The 15,172-nt window shown below is 34.7% G+C and overlaps 1 protein-coding gene across 1 annotated transcript in view; it reads right to left on the reverse strand.

Annotated features, from left to right (window-relative positions):
- Positions 1–2,604: 2,604 nt before the first annotated feature.
- Positions 2,605–15,172, reverse strand: part of LOC137617268 (uncharacterized) — a 52,065-nt gene continuing 39,497 nt past the window's right edge. The window contains exons 3-5 of the mRNA XM_068347258.1: positions 4,951–5,487; positions 3,874–4,623; positions 2,605–3,000 (exon numbers count right to left, since the gene is read on the reverse strand). Coding sequence (XP_068203359.1) covers positions 2,920–3,000; positions 3,874–4,623; positions 4,951–5,487 — 1,368 coding nt within the window. The 3' untranslated portion in view covers positions 2,605–2,919. The remainder of the gene's footprint in view (positions 3,001–3,873; positions 4,624–4,950; positions 5,488–15,172) is intronic.

Here is a 15,172-nt window from a genome sequence, read left to right on the forward strand (position 1 = left end):
TAAAATGAATCTGCTTATTATTATTCATTCTACTAATTTCTTTCTATAATGGACTACCTTTCGAGTTGGATCCGTCTAACTCGTAGCATTCCGTTTTCCAACATGATGATAAAGAATACGGTTAGAAATATTAGCACTGAAATGGCTACTCAATTCTTAATTTCTTTTATTTACCTACTCTACATTCATGATTGTATTATTGTCATTATCGTTTTAATATACTGTATGTCTCTCATTGACATTTTCTTCACAATTGAGTTGAGATGTAAGTACATTACTTAAATACAACAATATACCAAAACTAAATTTCAATACTATAAAATTGTAAACAGACTTTTCAGGACATGAATAAAATAAATCTGTGAGATTAGGGCTGTCTTACTGATCCCCAAGTCAACATAAAAAATGTTCTAACCTTACACTAAAGAACAAACCATTTGAAAACCGTTAAGTTGCAGGAAAAAAATAAGTTTGATTTCGAGTTTCGCTATGGTGATGTGACATGTAGGAAATAACATAACTAATGGAAACATGTTTTACATATAAAAAAAATAAGTTTACGAAAATCTCTGAGACCTTGACTAATTACCATGTGGTAGATGTTAAAATGATTCCCACCTTATTTCAAGATAAACACAACTTTTTAATACAATGAATACAAGTAACGTTATCACGAAAACTATGCCATTTGTGGATAGTCAAACAATGTCCAATGTACAATCATACGATCTTTTTTTTTTTCACTAATTTGTGTCAAATCTCATCAAAGCCACTGCAAAACCACCCATTAAAGTGATAAAATATCGATTGAAGGTTATTATTCAAAGGTCCTGGGAACTTACCAGACGTTTAAATAATTCAGGAGCCCAAATCCCCAATAATATAATCAAAGCAAAATGACATGGAATTACTATATGTGGTTAAATAATTAAAATAGGCAACTGAGGACTTTCTTTTTCTGAGTGTTTCGATAATGACTTAACAGTATGCGAGCAATACGCATTGTGTAATGTTAAATGCTCCAGGATGAACATCATAAACGACCGTGGAGATCCTATAGGCAGTAGGGTTTCCCTGCTGTACAGGACCAGATAAGCAACCCTTAAAGTAGAGTAAGTAAATGTAGCAATTATGATGGTACGGGAGAAGCTTTCAAAAATCAAATAATCTCCACAAAGAGAAATTGCTTTGGCTGATCGATTTCCAGTCAATCTTTTATAAACCAGGGTGCTTTTGTTAAGCAACCTTTTACCTTCTTACAACAGAAACCTTATTATTATTATTATTACTTGCTAAGCTACAACCGTAGTTGGAAAAATGGATGCTATAATCCCAAGGGCTCCAACAGGGAAAATAGCCCAGTGCGGAAAGGAAGCAAGGAAAAATACAATATTTTAAGAACAGCAACACCTAAACAAATATTTCCTATATAAACTAAATTTAGAAAAACTTTAACAAAACAAGAGGAAAAGAAATTAGATAGAATAGAGTGCCCGAGTGTACCCTCAAGCAAGAGAACTCTACCCCAAGACAGTGGAAGACCATGGTACAGAGGCTATGGCACTACCCAAAACTATTCAGAGAAACTTGGACAGGATGTTCTGCTTACGAGGTTGGGACTAATTACTCTGTCGTTTCCGTTATTTCACCGGACTATGATATTGTCAACTTTGTCTTTTTTCGCGAGATGGTTTGGCTAGATCTTCAATGCTGTATGCTTAACTGAGACTTCTGTGCTCACCGTCTTTGTCGATTTGGATTTGGCTCCATTAGTTCCTAAATGAGAATATTTAATGCATTTAAAGTTTTTTTTCTGTGATATACATAATATCTGATTTCTAAGTTTATTTTAATTACTGAATGAATAATTAAAAGGATCAATAACCTAAACACGTATATTTGGCTCTACACATCCAAAGTATTAGCATCTTCATTAAAAGCACTCACGACACCGAAACCCTGAAGATTAGTTAATGGATTTTCTCCATTTATCGGCAATTGACTGCCGAGCTCAGCACTATTACCTTTTCAGTTCTGCCCTTAACTTGATGAAAACCTCAACACAGAAAATCGAAGCAAATCCTTCTAAGTTAGTTATCGGGGATTAGGATTCTGCATCAAGTGAGATTTTCTTCTGTGAAAAGTCTCTGATTACATAACAAGCACTTACAAAACACTATACTCACCGGTAAAAGCTATTAATTCAACGCATGATGTCAAAAATTAGCACCTCACAGATACGTCCATACCGGCCTTACTTTGGGAGTACACTGTTGAGAACTTCGGAGTTACACGTTATAACAACCAAACTCTACTGACGGCCATTACTACCTAAATCTACCTACGTGGGTACCGGGTGGCTGTTCAGCTACGGTGGCTTGTTAACCGAAGTTCGATGTTTCATACTGCACGAAGCATTATCATATTAGCTTGAAAGTTAGGAAATTAAATCTGCCTTCATTTGAGAATGTCCTGCTCCTAATATCAATGCATTTATTGATAATGCACAACCATTTCAGGGCAATTCATCCAATGGGTAGTACACTTCCACGAAAAGTAAGAGAGATCCACATAATTATTTTATTTCTTCAACATGACATACATCTTGAACATCGGCATTGCAAGCGGCGTACGCTACAATTGTCCTTACAATAGTGAAAAAATGCAACATAATAAAAATATCTATACACAAACTTTTCAACGACACATTCCTACTGATACAAATCACCAAAATGTTTTTATTTACTTAGGAAAGGGGAAAATCACAGCATTGGAAACGGTATAACAGCAACGAAAGAGTACAGTTAAGTCAAGAGTAATGGAATGAAGCAATGCCCTCTTCTAGGAGGAAGATCAGTACTAAGGCCAATTAGCAGCTTGCTGTTCCTCGTAATGAATGGTACTTGATCTAAACTGGTCTTAATCGAAACCGCCGGCGTTTGGATGGACCTCTTGGCAACAGACTCCGTTGGTGATGCTGCCGTCTGGTATGAAACATGGCTGGAAAGATAAAATGAGAACAAAATTCGGTTAGAGATATTAGCACTAAAATGGCTACTGCATTCTTAATTTCTTTCATTTACCGACTCTACATTCATGATAGTATTATTGTCATTATCGTTTTAATATACTGTATGTCTCTCATTGACATTTTTTTTTCACAGTTGAGACGTCAGTAAATTATTTGTGGCATGTTTTGTATGTGATATGATAAATTATGAGAATTTCAATAAAAAGAGCATGAGATTATTTATATTCATGACTTAGGATACGACTGTAATATATTGCACATGAAATGTTATGTTCAAAATAAGCAAAAAATTTCATTATAACGGGGGTCAGTTTTTGTTGGTGTAAGAAGACAATTAGTTATGTTGAGGCAAAATACTAATATCATCATTGCTATAATAATTATCGTTATCATTGTAGAAAAAAGGGAAAAAATAATTTTCTTTCATAATTACTCAAGAAATGATTCTTCGACTATGATTATATCAACAATCATAAAAATCCTAACACCATTTACCACATCTGACCCATCACCACCTTGAAAAATATTTCTAAAAAAAATCTTCAGAAATACATAGCTGCCTTAAAATGTACAGGCTGACATAAGTCTTTTTAAAGTTTATATATGACATCTTTTTTACGTTACTGTTTTTAAAATATTTTGTTGTTAATTTTTTTCTCACATCGCTTATTTATTTCCTCATTTCCTTTCCTCACTGGCTATTTTTCACTATTGGAGCCCTTGGGCTTATAGCATCTTGCTTTTCCAACTACGGTTTTAGCTTAGCTAATAACAATAATAAAAATTTCCATGGAAATAACCGTTATTCAAAGTATAAATATAAACAACCATTATTCACTTACGAGTAGTGGAACCGTTGGCGCATCCGGCCATACTGCCATCAGCTGCGAGGCATCCCTGATGATGAATCCTGTGTAAGGATTGCACTGGTTCGGCTGGACACAGTAGGTGCCAGCGCTGCAGGATCCCCCTCTCGCTGGCATACCCATCATTCCCATCATCATTCCACCCATCATGGGGTTTGGTGGAGGGTTGGCTGGAGACACCAGGCCAATGGGGTTGCTGATGGGAACCGAAGGTTGACGAGGAGGTTGTGGTGCAGCAGGGTTGTTAGGGTTCAGGAAGGTAGACTGAGGGGTTTGCTGGTTTGGTCTCTGGGGCGTGAGTGGGTTCTGGGGTACCGGGGGTCTTCCATAACCGGGGGTAGGGTTCTGTGGAGCTGGTATTGAGGGCTGGGGTGCTGGTCTTGCAGGCTGTGGTGCTGGTCTTGCGGGCTGGGGTGCTGGAGCAGGTTTGAATGCAGGAGCAGGCAATGTAAGTTGTGGATTAGGTGAAGGTTTTGGAGGTTGGGGTGCGGGAATAGGTTTTACAAACTGGGGAGCAGGGGCAGGAGCAGGAGCAGGAGCAGGTCTGAAAGGCTGTTGAGATGCTGGAGGTTGTCTAGGCGGAAGGGGTGCTGGCGCTGCGATTAAAGGAGGGGACACTACTCCTGGCCTCTGGGGCTGAGGGCGAGGGAAGCTAGAGGGAAGAGTTCCTGCTGGTATGCCACAGCAAATCATGTCACCTCCACAGCTCTCATACCTGGATGCAACCTGCAACAAAAATTGGAAATTATTAGAGAAACTGATGTACAATTAAGCTAAAATGTAGAAGGAAGGCACTTTAACTGGATAAGATGATAGGTTCAATGATAATAAATCAGTTTAGTAAGTAGCACTTCAAGTGGCAAATAGTTCAGGACAAAGTAACACTTAAAAAAAAAAAATTTAGAGAAAATTGTGGAAGAACTGCTTTCTTCAAGTGGCAAGAACGTTATAAAAATCTAGAATTTAGATGAATGCAATGTTTTGAACACCAAGAAGGTGATGGATGAATGGTGAAAGATGTAAAAACAAACATAGAAGCTCGTGTCTAATTACATTTGCAGGTATATTCCTAATTCTCTTATTAATATTCCCAGTGCCATCAGAAATGACGAATCCATCACGACAGAGCTGCCAGTGCACACAGACATAGGAAGCCGGGCAAATCCCCATGGGAGGCTGGACCAGATTCTGCGTCACTGAGGGCTGTTGAGGAAGGGACGCTTGTCCGGGAAACTGGCTAGGCTGAATGTACCCTTGCTGGGGCCTAGGTCTCTGTTGTGAGGGAGCTACTGGTCTTGACCCTCCTGAGACACCACTGCTGCTGCTACTGCTGCTGACGACTACATGTGTAGGAGAAGGTCCTGAAAATGGCGAATCATTTCCAGCCCACCAGTAGTCTCCAGACCCTCCAGCACTACTCCCTCCACTATTTCCACAGCCATTCCCACCGCAAGAAACTGTCTGGGCTGGAAGAGGTTGACCGCCCCCGCATCCACCGCCCCCACCTCCGCATCCATTATTAGGGTTCCTTGGAGGGCCGTAGGATGTACTCACTCCTACAGCCAGTGCCAAAAGAAAAAGACCTCGCATCTGAAAGGATAAGAAGAAAATAAATATTACTTGAAGCAAAGGAAACACAATACACACACACACACACACACACACACACATATATATATATATATATATATATATATATATATATAATATATATATATATATATATATATATATATATATATATACGCAAAACAGGAAAAATAAAAATACAAAGTGAATCCTGACTAGTTTCATCTTACTTCTTCAAGAGTCCTTTTGAAGAAGACAAAACTAGTCAAGAATTCCTCAAAATTTTCCTCTTCCCTATGTTTTTTTTTTATGCACATACATACGTACACTTCAGCCTTATCAACATCGCCAGACTCATAACCACGGATGCTCAATGAAATTAAAATAGATACATGGCGCTATTATGACCCCAGGTAAAAAAGGATTTAAGAAAAGAGGTTGAAGGGTCAATGACAAACTAGTCAGAGTTGAAATTTGAGTTTTGACATTTTGTATAGGTAATCAACATTGTTTCCAGAACATTTTTCTGAGTAGTTCTTAAAATAGATTGTTGTGTAGGATTTTGAGCAAATGGACAGCTGAAACATTATAAATGTACAATTTTGAGACTGATTTTTATGCTGTTTGGTTCTTATACATATCTATTTGAATGTTTACCCCACATAAAATTAAATATATTCTGAACAAGGAATATAATACATTATATTGTCTTAATATAGATGGCTACTTTTAATTAACCTATTTCTCAATGTGCTGTTATATCTAAACTTCTTTCTTCTTCTTCTTTATTTGCATCTTTTCCCACTTTTATGTGGGGTCAATGTTTCTGACCAGCTTTCTCCATTTACTTCTGTCCCACACTTCATCACCGGTTAATCCCTTTCATCGAAGGTCATCCTTGATACAGTCCATCCACCTTCGCTTTGGTCTCCCTCTCCTTCTCGTTCCCTGTACCTCCATTTCCATCACCCTCCTCCCAATATACTGTTCATCTCTTCTCATGATATGACCATACCACCTCAGTCTACTTTCTTGGATCTTATCTGATAGTTTTCTAACTCCTGTGGTACCCCTAATTACTTCATTCCGTATCTTAACTCTTCTTGTCACCCCACACATCCATCTCAACATTCTCATCTCTGCCAAATCCAGTTTCTTCTCTTCTGTCTTCTTTATTGCCCACGTCTCCGCTCCATACACCATTGCCCCTCAGTGGATGGGTTTGCTGTTATATCTAAACACTTTCCCTAAATTAAAATTTTAAGGGTGATGCCATTTAGATAACATCCATGGAAAAGGTAAACAAAAAGTATATTATTTATTGATTCGCCTTTCCCTAGCTGAACCTTATACATTAGATCTTTCTTCATACAATTTTTCTTACATCATGTCAAGGATCATATAGGTCAGTATAGTCAATTTCTTTTAATGAGGCGTATTTGCACCGACTCGCAGCGGTGCCCTTTAGCTCGGAAAAAGTTTCCTGATCGCTGATTGGTTAGAATTATCTTGTCCAACCAATCAGCGATCAGGAAACTTCGGAGAAAATCTGCCTCGCTATAGTGGAAATTTCTTCTATTTTGGAAAACTCGACTTTCATGTTCTCGGCGCTACATATTCTCATTGCTCAGACAAAAAGAAGAAAATCTAGACGAATTTATATATCTGGAACCGCTTGAAAAAGTTATTAATGGGCTTTCATAATTTAAATAAAAATTTGTTGGCTCACCTAACAACAAAAATATCCAAGAAAGGGATACTGTTATTTTATTCGTTTTATAGATTAAATTCTACGTTAATAACCAATAAATCAATAATGGCAAGAAATCTTTCAAGATTGAATTTTTCATCTAGAATTCACCAAAGCACAATCAAGATAACGACACAAAACAGTTTGAGACACTCTCTCTCTCTCTCTCTCTCTCTCTCTCTCTCTCTCTCTCTCTCTCTCTCTCTCCTCTCTCTCTCTCTCTCTCTCTCTCTCTCTCAATACCAAACATTTTGTCAAAGAAATTCCCATGAAAAATTAACTTACACTTCTTCATACCCAAACAAATAGGTTCAATAACAGCATTAGATGGTAATTATGCGTCCTGGGAATTAAAGATATCACCAAAGAAATACAAGAAGCCATTAATTAAATAAACACTTTAGTAATACTTAAATAACATAAAAAACTAACCAATCTGTGGTTTGGCGTTACGTTCATATTTTTTTTAACATATTACACAGGTCGTCTTTTTTTTTTCTTTTTAAAAGACGAACATGAAACGGAACCTATTTGAAAAGTCGAGTATGAAACGGAACCTCTTTGAAAAGACGAGTATGAAACGGAACCTATTTGAAAAGACGAGTATGAAACGGAACCTAAAGTTAGAGAAAGTCATTCGACTAAATATTCTAATGTTTTATGGCCTAAGATCCTGTTGTACTGATAGATCGTATTGGATTTCCTTATTTGTGGGTTTTAATCAAACCCTAGAAATAGGATACTGAAAGGTCCAATTAGAGATGTAAGAACCAATAAGAGATTTTTTTATGCTTCGAAATTTATCTTATGCTCGTGTTCAAATCCTTGATAACACTTAATGGCAGTTTATTGGTTTTTGTTATAAGTAATTCACTATAATTTCTCAAGGATTTTATGGCTGTTATAAATAATTTTGAAACTATCAGTCTTATTTCGCTTGTAACCCCACTGCGTACTTGTACTTGGAGGCATTTTCTTCAAAATCTAATGGATTTACCATATTGGGTCAAAACCCACATGTCCACCAAGTTTCGTTGAAATTGGGTCATTAGTTTTTGCGTACTGTTAGTCACAAAAAAAAAAAATATACTAACTAAATATTTCCCATTTTATTAACATTGCAATTATTTTCAAAGTACTGCTGTGTACTTGTACTTTGAGGTACTTTATCCAAGATGTTATAGATTCACCCTTACGTCATACCAAAAATGACTACTAAGTTTGGTCAAAATCGGTACAGTAGTTTCTGTGTAACGTTGCTCACAAGCATATATATAATCTAAGAAGCAGATGACATTGGGTGAATACATACCATTAACAATATCACCGATTTTGGCAAAATAATGCACCAATCCTCATTCCTCATTAGGGAATATATAATACCTCTCGCTATTCCTCTATTAGTTTTTGGAATGTTCTAATTTTTCAGTCTAACAAAAACTTGCCAATATTTCGTTTTTTTTTTTTATTTATTTACTTATAATCTCACTCGATATAATCTTTCCGCTTAAATTCAATACTGGCAAACTTTCATGTATTACTCAGTATAATTACTCTGTCAGATAAAAGTTCAAATAACTTAAGTCCTATCTTGAGTTGGGAGATGCCATCCAACACAGGTGATGTAGCTTAGCTTAGTTGACAATAATAATAATAATAATAATAATAATAATAATAATAATAATAATAATAATAATAATAATAATAATAATAATAATAATAATAATAATAATAGGAAAATCACATATAAAATTGCATCTCACATTACGAAATATCTTTTTTTTTTTTTCTTAGTCTCCAAGAGATTTTTTTTTTCAAAGACGAGATACTAATATCACCGAATCGGTGTTTATTTCCATTTCTTATACGCTTAAGACGTAATGACTTAGGGCAAATATATTCCTCTAAACAAGTATGAAAAAAATCTGTTTAATTCTTGTAAAATGGGATTTTTACCAAAGATATTTGAAACCCGAGGCAGTAATCTATTCTAAAGACCTTACTTAGAGAAATATCCTGGAATTAATGTTAATTACCTGTACAAAAGAGTATAAATTTAAGTATAAGTTCTTTTATATTTCTCAAATCCTACTTATCTAGGGTCCTTAATAAGCTGACATTATAAATCCAATGTTCTGTATAAATACGACACATCTGTTCTTACTTCATTGAAAGCGGCGATGTCAATAATATGAAAGTACTAACTTTAATCAACTTTTATCTTCTTTCTTCAGTGGCTTAATATATATCCTAACTAGTGTACGCGACCCGTCAAAAATTACGGTTAATATTTAGATAGATATGACACACATCCTTCCCACCTCCCTACCCGAAGGACGGGGAGATACCAAGTAGTCATACGTTTAGCAATGCCGCTCAGCGTGAGAGGAATATGTATGTATGTATGTATGTATGTATGTATGTATGTATATATATATATATATATATATATATATATATATATATATATAAAACCAGACACTTGCTCTTCATAATATAAAGGAGATATTAATTTATTTGCGTGTGAGAGTTGTCCTTATAAAATACACATCAGTCAATTATTAACTTCCAAAGTTTTATTTTGTCACGTTAATAAAATCTTCCAACTGAAAAATGCCCCAAGACCGAAGCATGAGAGAGAGAGAGAGAGAGAGAGAGAGAGAGAGAGAGAGAGAGGAGAGAGAGAGAGAGAGAGATTCCGAATACGATACCAGAACAGACCGCAGATAGGAATCGCGCGCTGAAACGAAAACCTCTTTACTTTTTATTTTAAAAGTGATGGATTTCAGACCTTCCGTGACCGATCAACATTAGGGTTATTTCTCTAATCAACCTGGTTTTTTCCACACATGATATATTAACTGTTTCGTCATTAGGGAGAGTAAGGGAAAGAAAGTTGGAGCAGCATCAAAAGGGAGGGAAGTAGCGGTAGATTTAGTCTTCAGAATATCAAATGATATTATCGCATTGTACCGCATGTGTTTCATACACGCTCATATAATGTAATGATATTGTTTTTTTTTTCTTTTTATCTTTCACTCTTTCCCACACTGATAATAGGACAACTTGTTTAAGCTTCCCATTGCATGTTTTAGTTTGTTTGATTTTTTGTGCCATTCTTGCTCGCAACTGCTTGTATATAAGCTCGTTAACTGCTGATTAAACTTTACTTGCATTCACCTCGCTTCTCTGTTAGAACCTAACAGTTACGTTGCCACGGCATCACTGAATAATTCATGAAGATATTCACTGTATATTTCCTATATATCTCAGGTGGGTCTCATAATCAGAGTTTAGAACTACAAGACTATCATCATCACACAATTTTCTGGTGTAATTTGATTCCAGGAAAATAATAAGTAAAGTCTATTTATATAAAAAACCACAGGATAAACACGTGATGATGATTAATTTCATTTTACCCGTAGTGTTTACCGCTAAAGATTTGCCCTAAAAAAAAAAAAAATACTGATATAAATGTTGCCAGACATTTACCGTTTTAAAAAGGGATATATTGATGTAAAGGAGTCATATTACGGTCACTAACCAGTAAAAGATAATAACAAAGGATGATAAAATTACGGACGCCTGTATTTTACTGAAATACGGCCGAGAACAGAATATTTTTACGGAGAATTTCGGATTAAAACTAAGGTTTGTTTAAGTGTTTCTCATTGCTCCATTCCCATCATCATAATATTTTGAACAGGACTTCAAACAGTAACAACTTTTAAACACTTTCAAAATGAAAATAGTTTAGACTGTAAATACAACGTAACACAGATAGTTTCAATTATGATCAGGGTACGAAATCAATTAATAACAGAGGAAAGGATAATCGGTAAATTCTCCTACTTTATTTTAGACCAGATGGCAATAGGACGGGTGAATTGAAGGCCTGTCCTAGCTCACAGGCCCCATACCTGAAGAGAGCATGTCGAGAAGGACTAAGATGATGATGATGATGATGATGATAATCAATATTATTGTCCCTTGCCTCTGTTTGCTATTCATGAGCGGCCTTTAAAACCTTTAAAGGAGAACCAGATCTAATCAACTATATATATATATATATATATATATATATATATATATATATATATATATATATATACATACATACATACATATATATACATATATATAAATATATACATACATAAATATATATATATATTTATATATATATATATGTATATATATATATATATGTATATACATATATATATACTTACATATATATATATATATATATATATATATATATATATATATATATATATATATATATATATATTTATGCATATATCTATGCACACACACACACGTGGCCAGTGTGACTTTTTTTCCAAGAGTGGCCACAAGACAAAACCACTCGGACGGCCATACCCTATAGAATATCAATTACTCCTATGAATCATTTGGTGGTTAATCTACTCACTGAATTGAAAAAAAAAATAAACCACTGATTTCAAACTGAACGTGTTCCAAATCAACCAAATGAAACAAGAATGAAATATATTGGAAAATATCAATAATGTAAAGCAGATGAACATCTTGACAACCATTTTTTTTTTGTTATGATAATTTCTTTTGGGCAATTAAGTGATTCGAATGATTAGACCAATTATTAACTATATAATATTGTTATGTAGGTTGAGTTTCTTTCCTACACTGTTAAAAATTTGCATTAGAAAAAAACGGTAAATATCTGGCAACATTTATTCCAGGATTATTACCGTTTTAAAAACTGATATATTGACATAAAAGAGTGATATTGCAGTCACCAACCCGTATAATATAATAACAAATTCAGGTAAAATTACAGTGGCCTGTATTTTACTGAAATACGGCTGAGAACAATAAATTTTTACTGAAATACGTCTGAGAACAATATATTTTTACTGAAATACGTCTGAGAACAATATATTTTTACTGGAATACGTCTGAGAACAATAAATTTTTACTGAAATACGTCTGAGAACAATATATTTTTACTGAAATACGTCTGAGAACAATATATTTTTACGGTGAAATTCCGATTAAAATTGCATTTTTTAACAGTGTACTATAAACATAGGGGGAAAAATTTAGTACTGTTAGTAGCTCAGCAATAATACATAAGCCATTGCAATAATGCCTTTCTAAAGAACAACCACATATCACCGTCAATTTAGCGACGCTCTCACTTTCGCGTCAACGGTAAACTGATTCCTGAACATGACACCACCACTCAAGGTGACTTCTTGTTGCTGCTAAGAACATCTTCAAAGAAGGCATGCGAGTCATAGTTTCCTTCATTCTTTTTTCAAGAACAGGGGTCAAATATAATTCCATAATTAAAATATACCTTATTTAGAGGGGCTTGTGATCTTACTCAAGGCCTCGATACAAAATTTGACCGATTTGCTAATCAACCGGGTTTCTACACTGTTAAAAAAATGTAATTTTAATCAGAAATTCTCCGTAAAAATATACTGTTCTCAGCCGTATTTCTGTAAATACAGGCGACCGTAATTTTTCATTTACTTTGTTACTATCTTTTACGGTTGGTGACCGTAATATCACCCCTTAAAGTCAACATATTCGTTTTTAAAACGGTAAATGCCTGACAACATTTATTCCAGTATTTTTATAATTTTTTACGAGAAATTGTTAAGTCTACCCAACAGAATAATTGATTTAAAACTGAAGGAAATTTATAATTGTCAATATATCATTAGAGGAGTGTGCTAAATATTAGGTGTAATGAAAAAATAAATGGAAATTCGTATACTTACGCATGTAGAAAACTGCGTTGTAATTGCGTAAATACATGCATACTCAAATGCACAAACAAGCACTCTAATGAATGCACTGAAGTTGGGTAATAAAACATGCTGAATCAATTATGAAAGAGAGAGAGAGAGAGAGAGAGAGAGAGAGAGAGAGAGAGAGAGAGAGAGAGGAGAGAGAGACTCAAATACACAAACAAGCACATTAAGGGATGCATTCCAGTTACGTAATCAAACATGTTGAATCAACTCTGTATGAGAGAGAGAGAGAGAGAGAGAGAGAGAGAGAGAGAGAGAGAGGAGAGAGAGAGAGAGAGAGAGAGAGAGAGAGAGAGTATTGAATGTTTATTAGATGACTCAGGCGTCTGGGATCGTAATGCGTGACAAAAACTGGTTGGTAACAAAGATTTTATTATATAGCCTCAAATTTAATAACAGATACAACAGTAATTCCTTATATTTTCCACTTTAAGCAAAGCTGTTTGATTTAAAAGATTGATAGGCAAAATATAGTTGGTAAAATAATAAAAAAAAGTATGATTATCTGGTATATCGAAAGGCTTGTTTATATGTGAATGAACGTTTGCTCTCTCTCTCTCTCTCTCTCTCTCTCTCTCTCTCTCTCTCTCTCTCTCTCTCTCTCTCTCTCTCTCTCTCTCTAACACACACACACACACACACACACACACACACATATATATATATATATATATATATATATATATATATATATATATATATATATATATATATATATATATATTCCAACACATATATTTCATTGACCATAATTTTGGGTCATGATATTTGAAAGACGTGGTGTTAGTGACGTAATAATAAATCAATGTTACATCATGTAAACGGAATTATCCCACGGTTTAAAGTCATTAAAATGCATTTTAAAATGCAATGAATGTTAACAGTTAGACTTAATACCAGTCTTTTTAACTAAATGTTATGAAATATACTGACAATTTGGTCAGGAATTCCGTGAACCACATTTCGCATTACATCTCTTGTCATTTATTTTTTTATAAGTGTTGATAATACTTTTGGATTTTAGGTTTAATTCATATTATCAGCATCAATAATTAAACCCTTTTATCGCCAAACGCGAAACCAGTGGTTACCTTTCTTCAAAACGATGTGGTAGCCTACTCAAAATGTCCCTGCCTAACAGGTTGTTAGATGGGAGTTAGGAGGCCGCTCAAGCTCGATAGTTTTTAGTAGTGTCTGCAACCTCACCATCCTTTTGAGCTATAGATGAGGGGTTTGGGGGGAGCCTATATGTATACCCGCTGAATCATCATCAGCCACTGCATGACCCTAGCTGGTCCTAGCTTTAGGGGGGGGGGGTTTACTGATCATAATATATGGGCAGTCTCTAGTGTATTGCATTGTCTTGTCCCTTGCCTCTGTCCTTCACGATTGACCTTTAAACCTTTAAATGATCTCAAGTTTGGTATTTTACAAACACCTATCAAGGTTTCCAGAAATCCTACCTTGTCTAAAGTCAAATGTATTTCGTTTTATTTCTTTTCTTCTTTGTTGATAAGTATACTGATCATTTTACTTTAATATTCTCTGGGTTGCATTTATATATATATATATATATATATATATATATATATATATATATATATATATATATATATATATATATATATATATAATAAAATAATCTAACCAAAATGGTCGACTATTCTAAATTTTCCAAGTTTCTATCATTGTCCAGTGAAATCACATAAATAGTTTTTATTGATTTAAACATATGTTCGGGAAAAAGTCTCTCACCTCTGAAAATGTATGTATGTACATCTATGCATTAATGGGAAAAAAACGCAAAGGTAATTTCTTCATCTTAGGATGAAACATGAGAAGGGTCATAATAGCATATAATAGCATTATTTACTTAATAAATCAAACAACCATATTAGTAAGCAAACAAAATAATCTACTTCGAATCCACTTATTATGAAAAAAAAAAAAAAAAAAAAAAAAAAAACATAGTATAGTAGATCTAGTTTCAGGAAGAGAAAACCTGGTAAAATATTTTCGGTTTATCCTGGCGAAGCTCATGAGGGGTGAGGCCGTGGCCTTGGTATGGGACTCCCATAATAACCACAGCGTGCACAACTGGGCTTCTCCTCTGGGTCAGGTGGCGCCCTGTACCCTGTCTGGA

Source organism: Palaemon carinicauda, chromosome 23, assembly GCF_036898095.1.
Source record: "Palaemon carinicauda isolate YSFRI2023 chromosome 23, ASM3689809v2, whole genome shotgun sequence".
Lineage (NCBI taxonomy): Eukaryota > Metazoa > Arthropoda > Malacostraca > Decapoda > Palaemonidae > Palaemon > Palaemon carinicauda.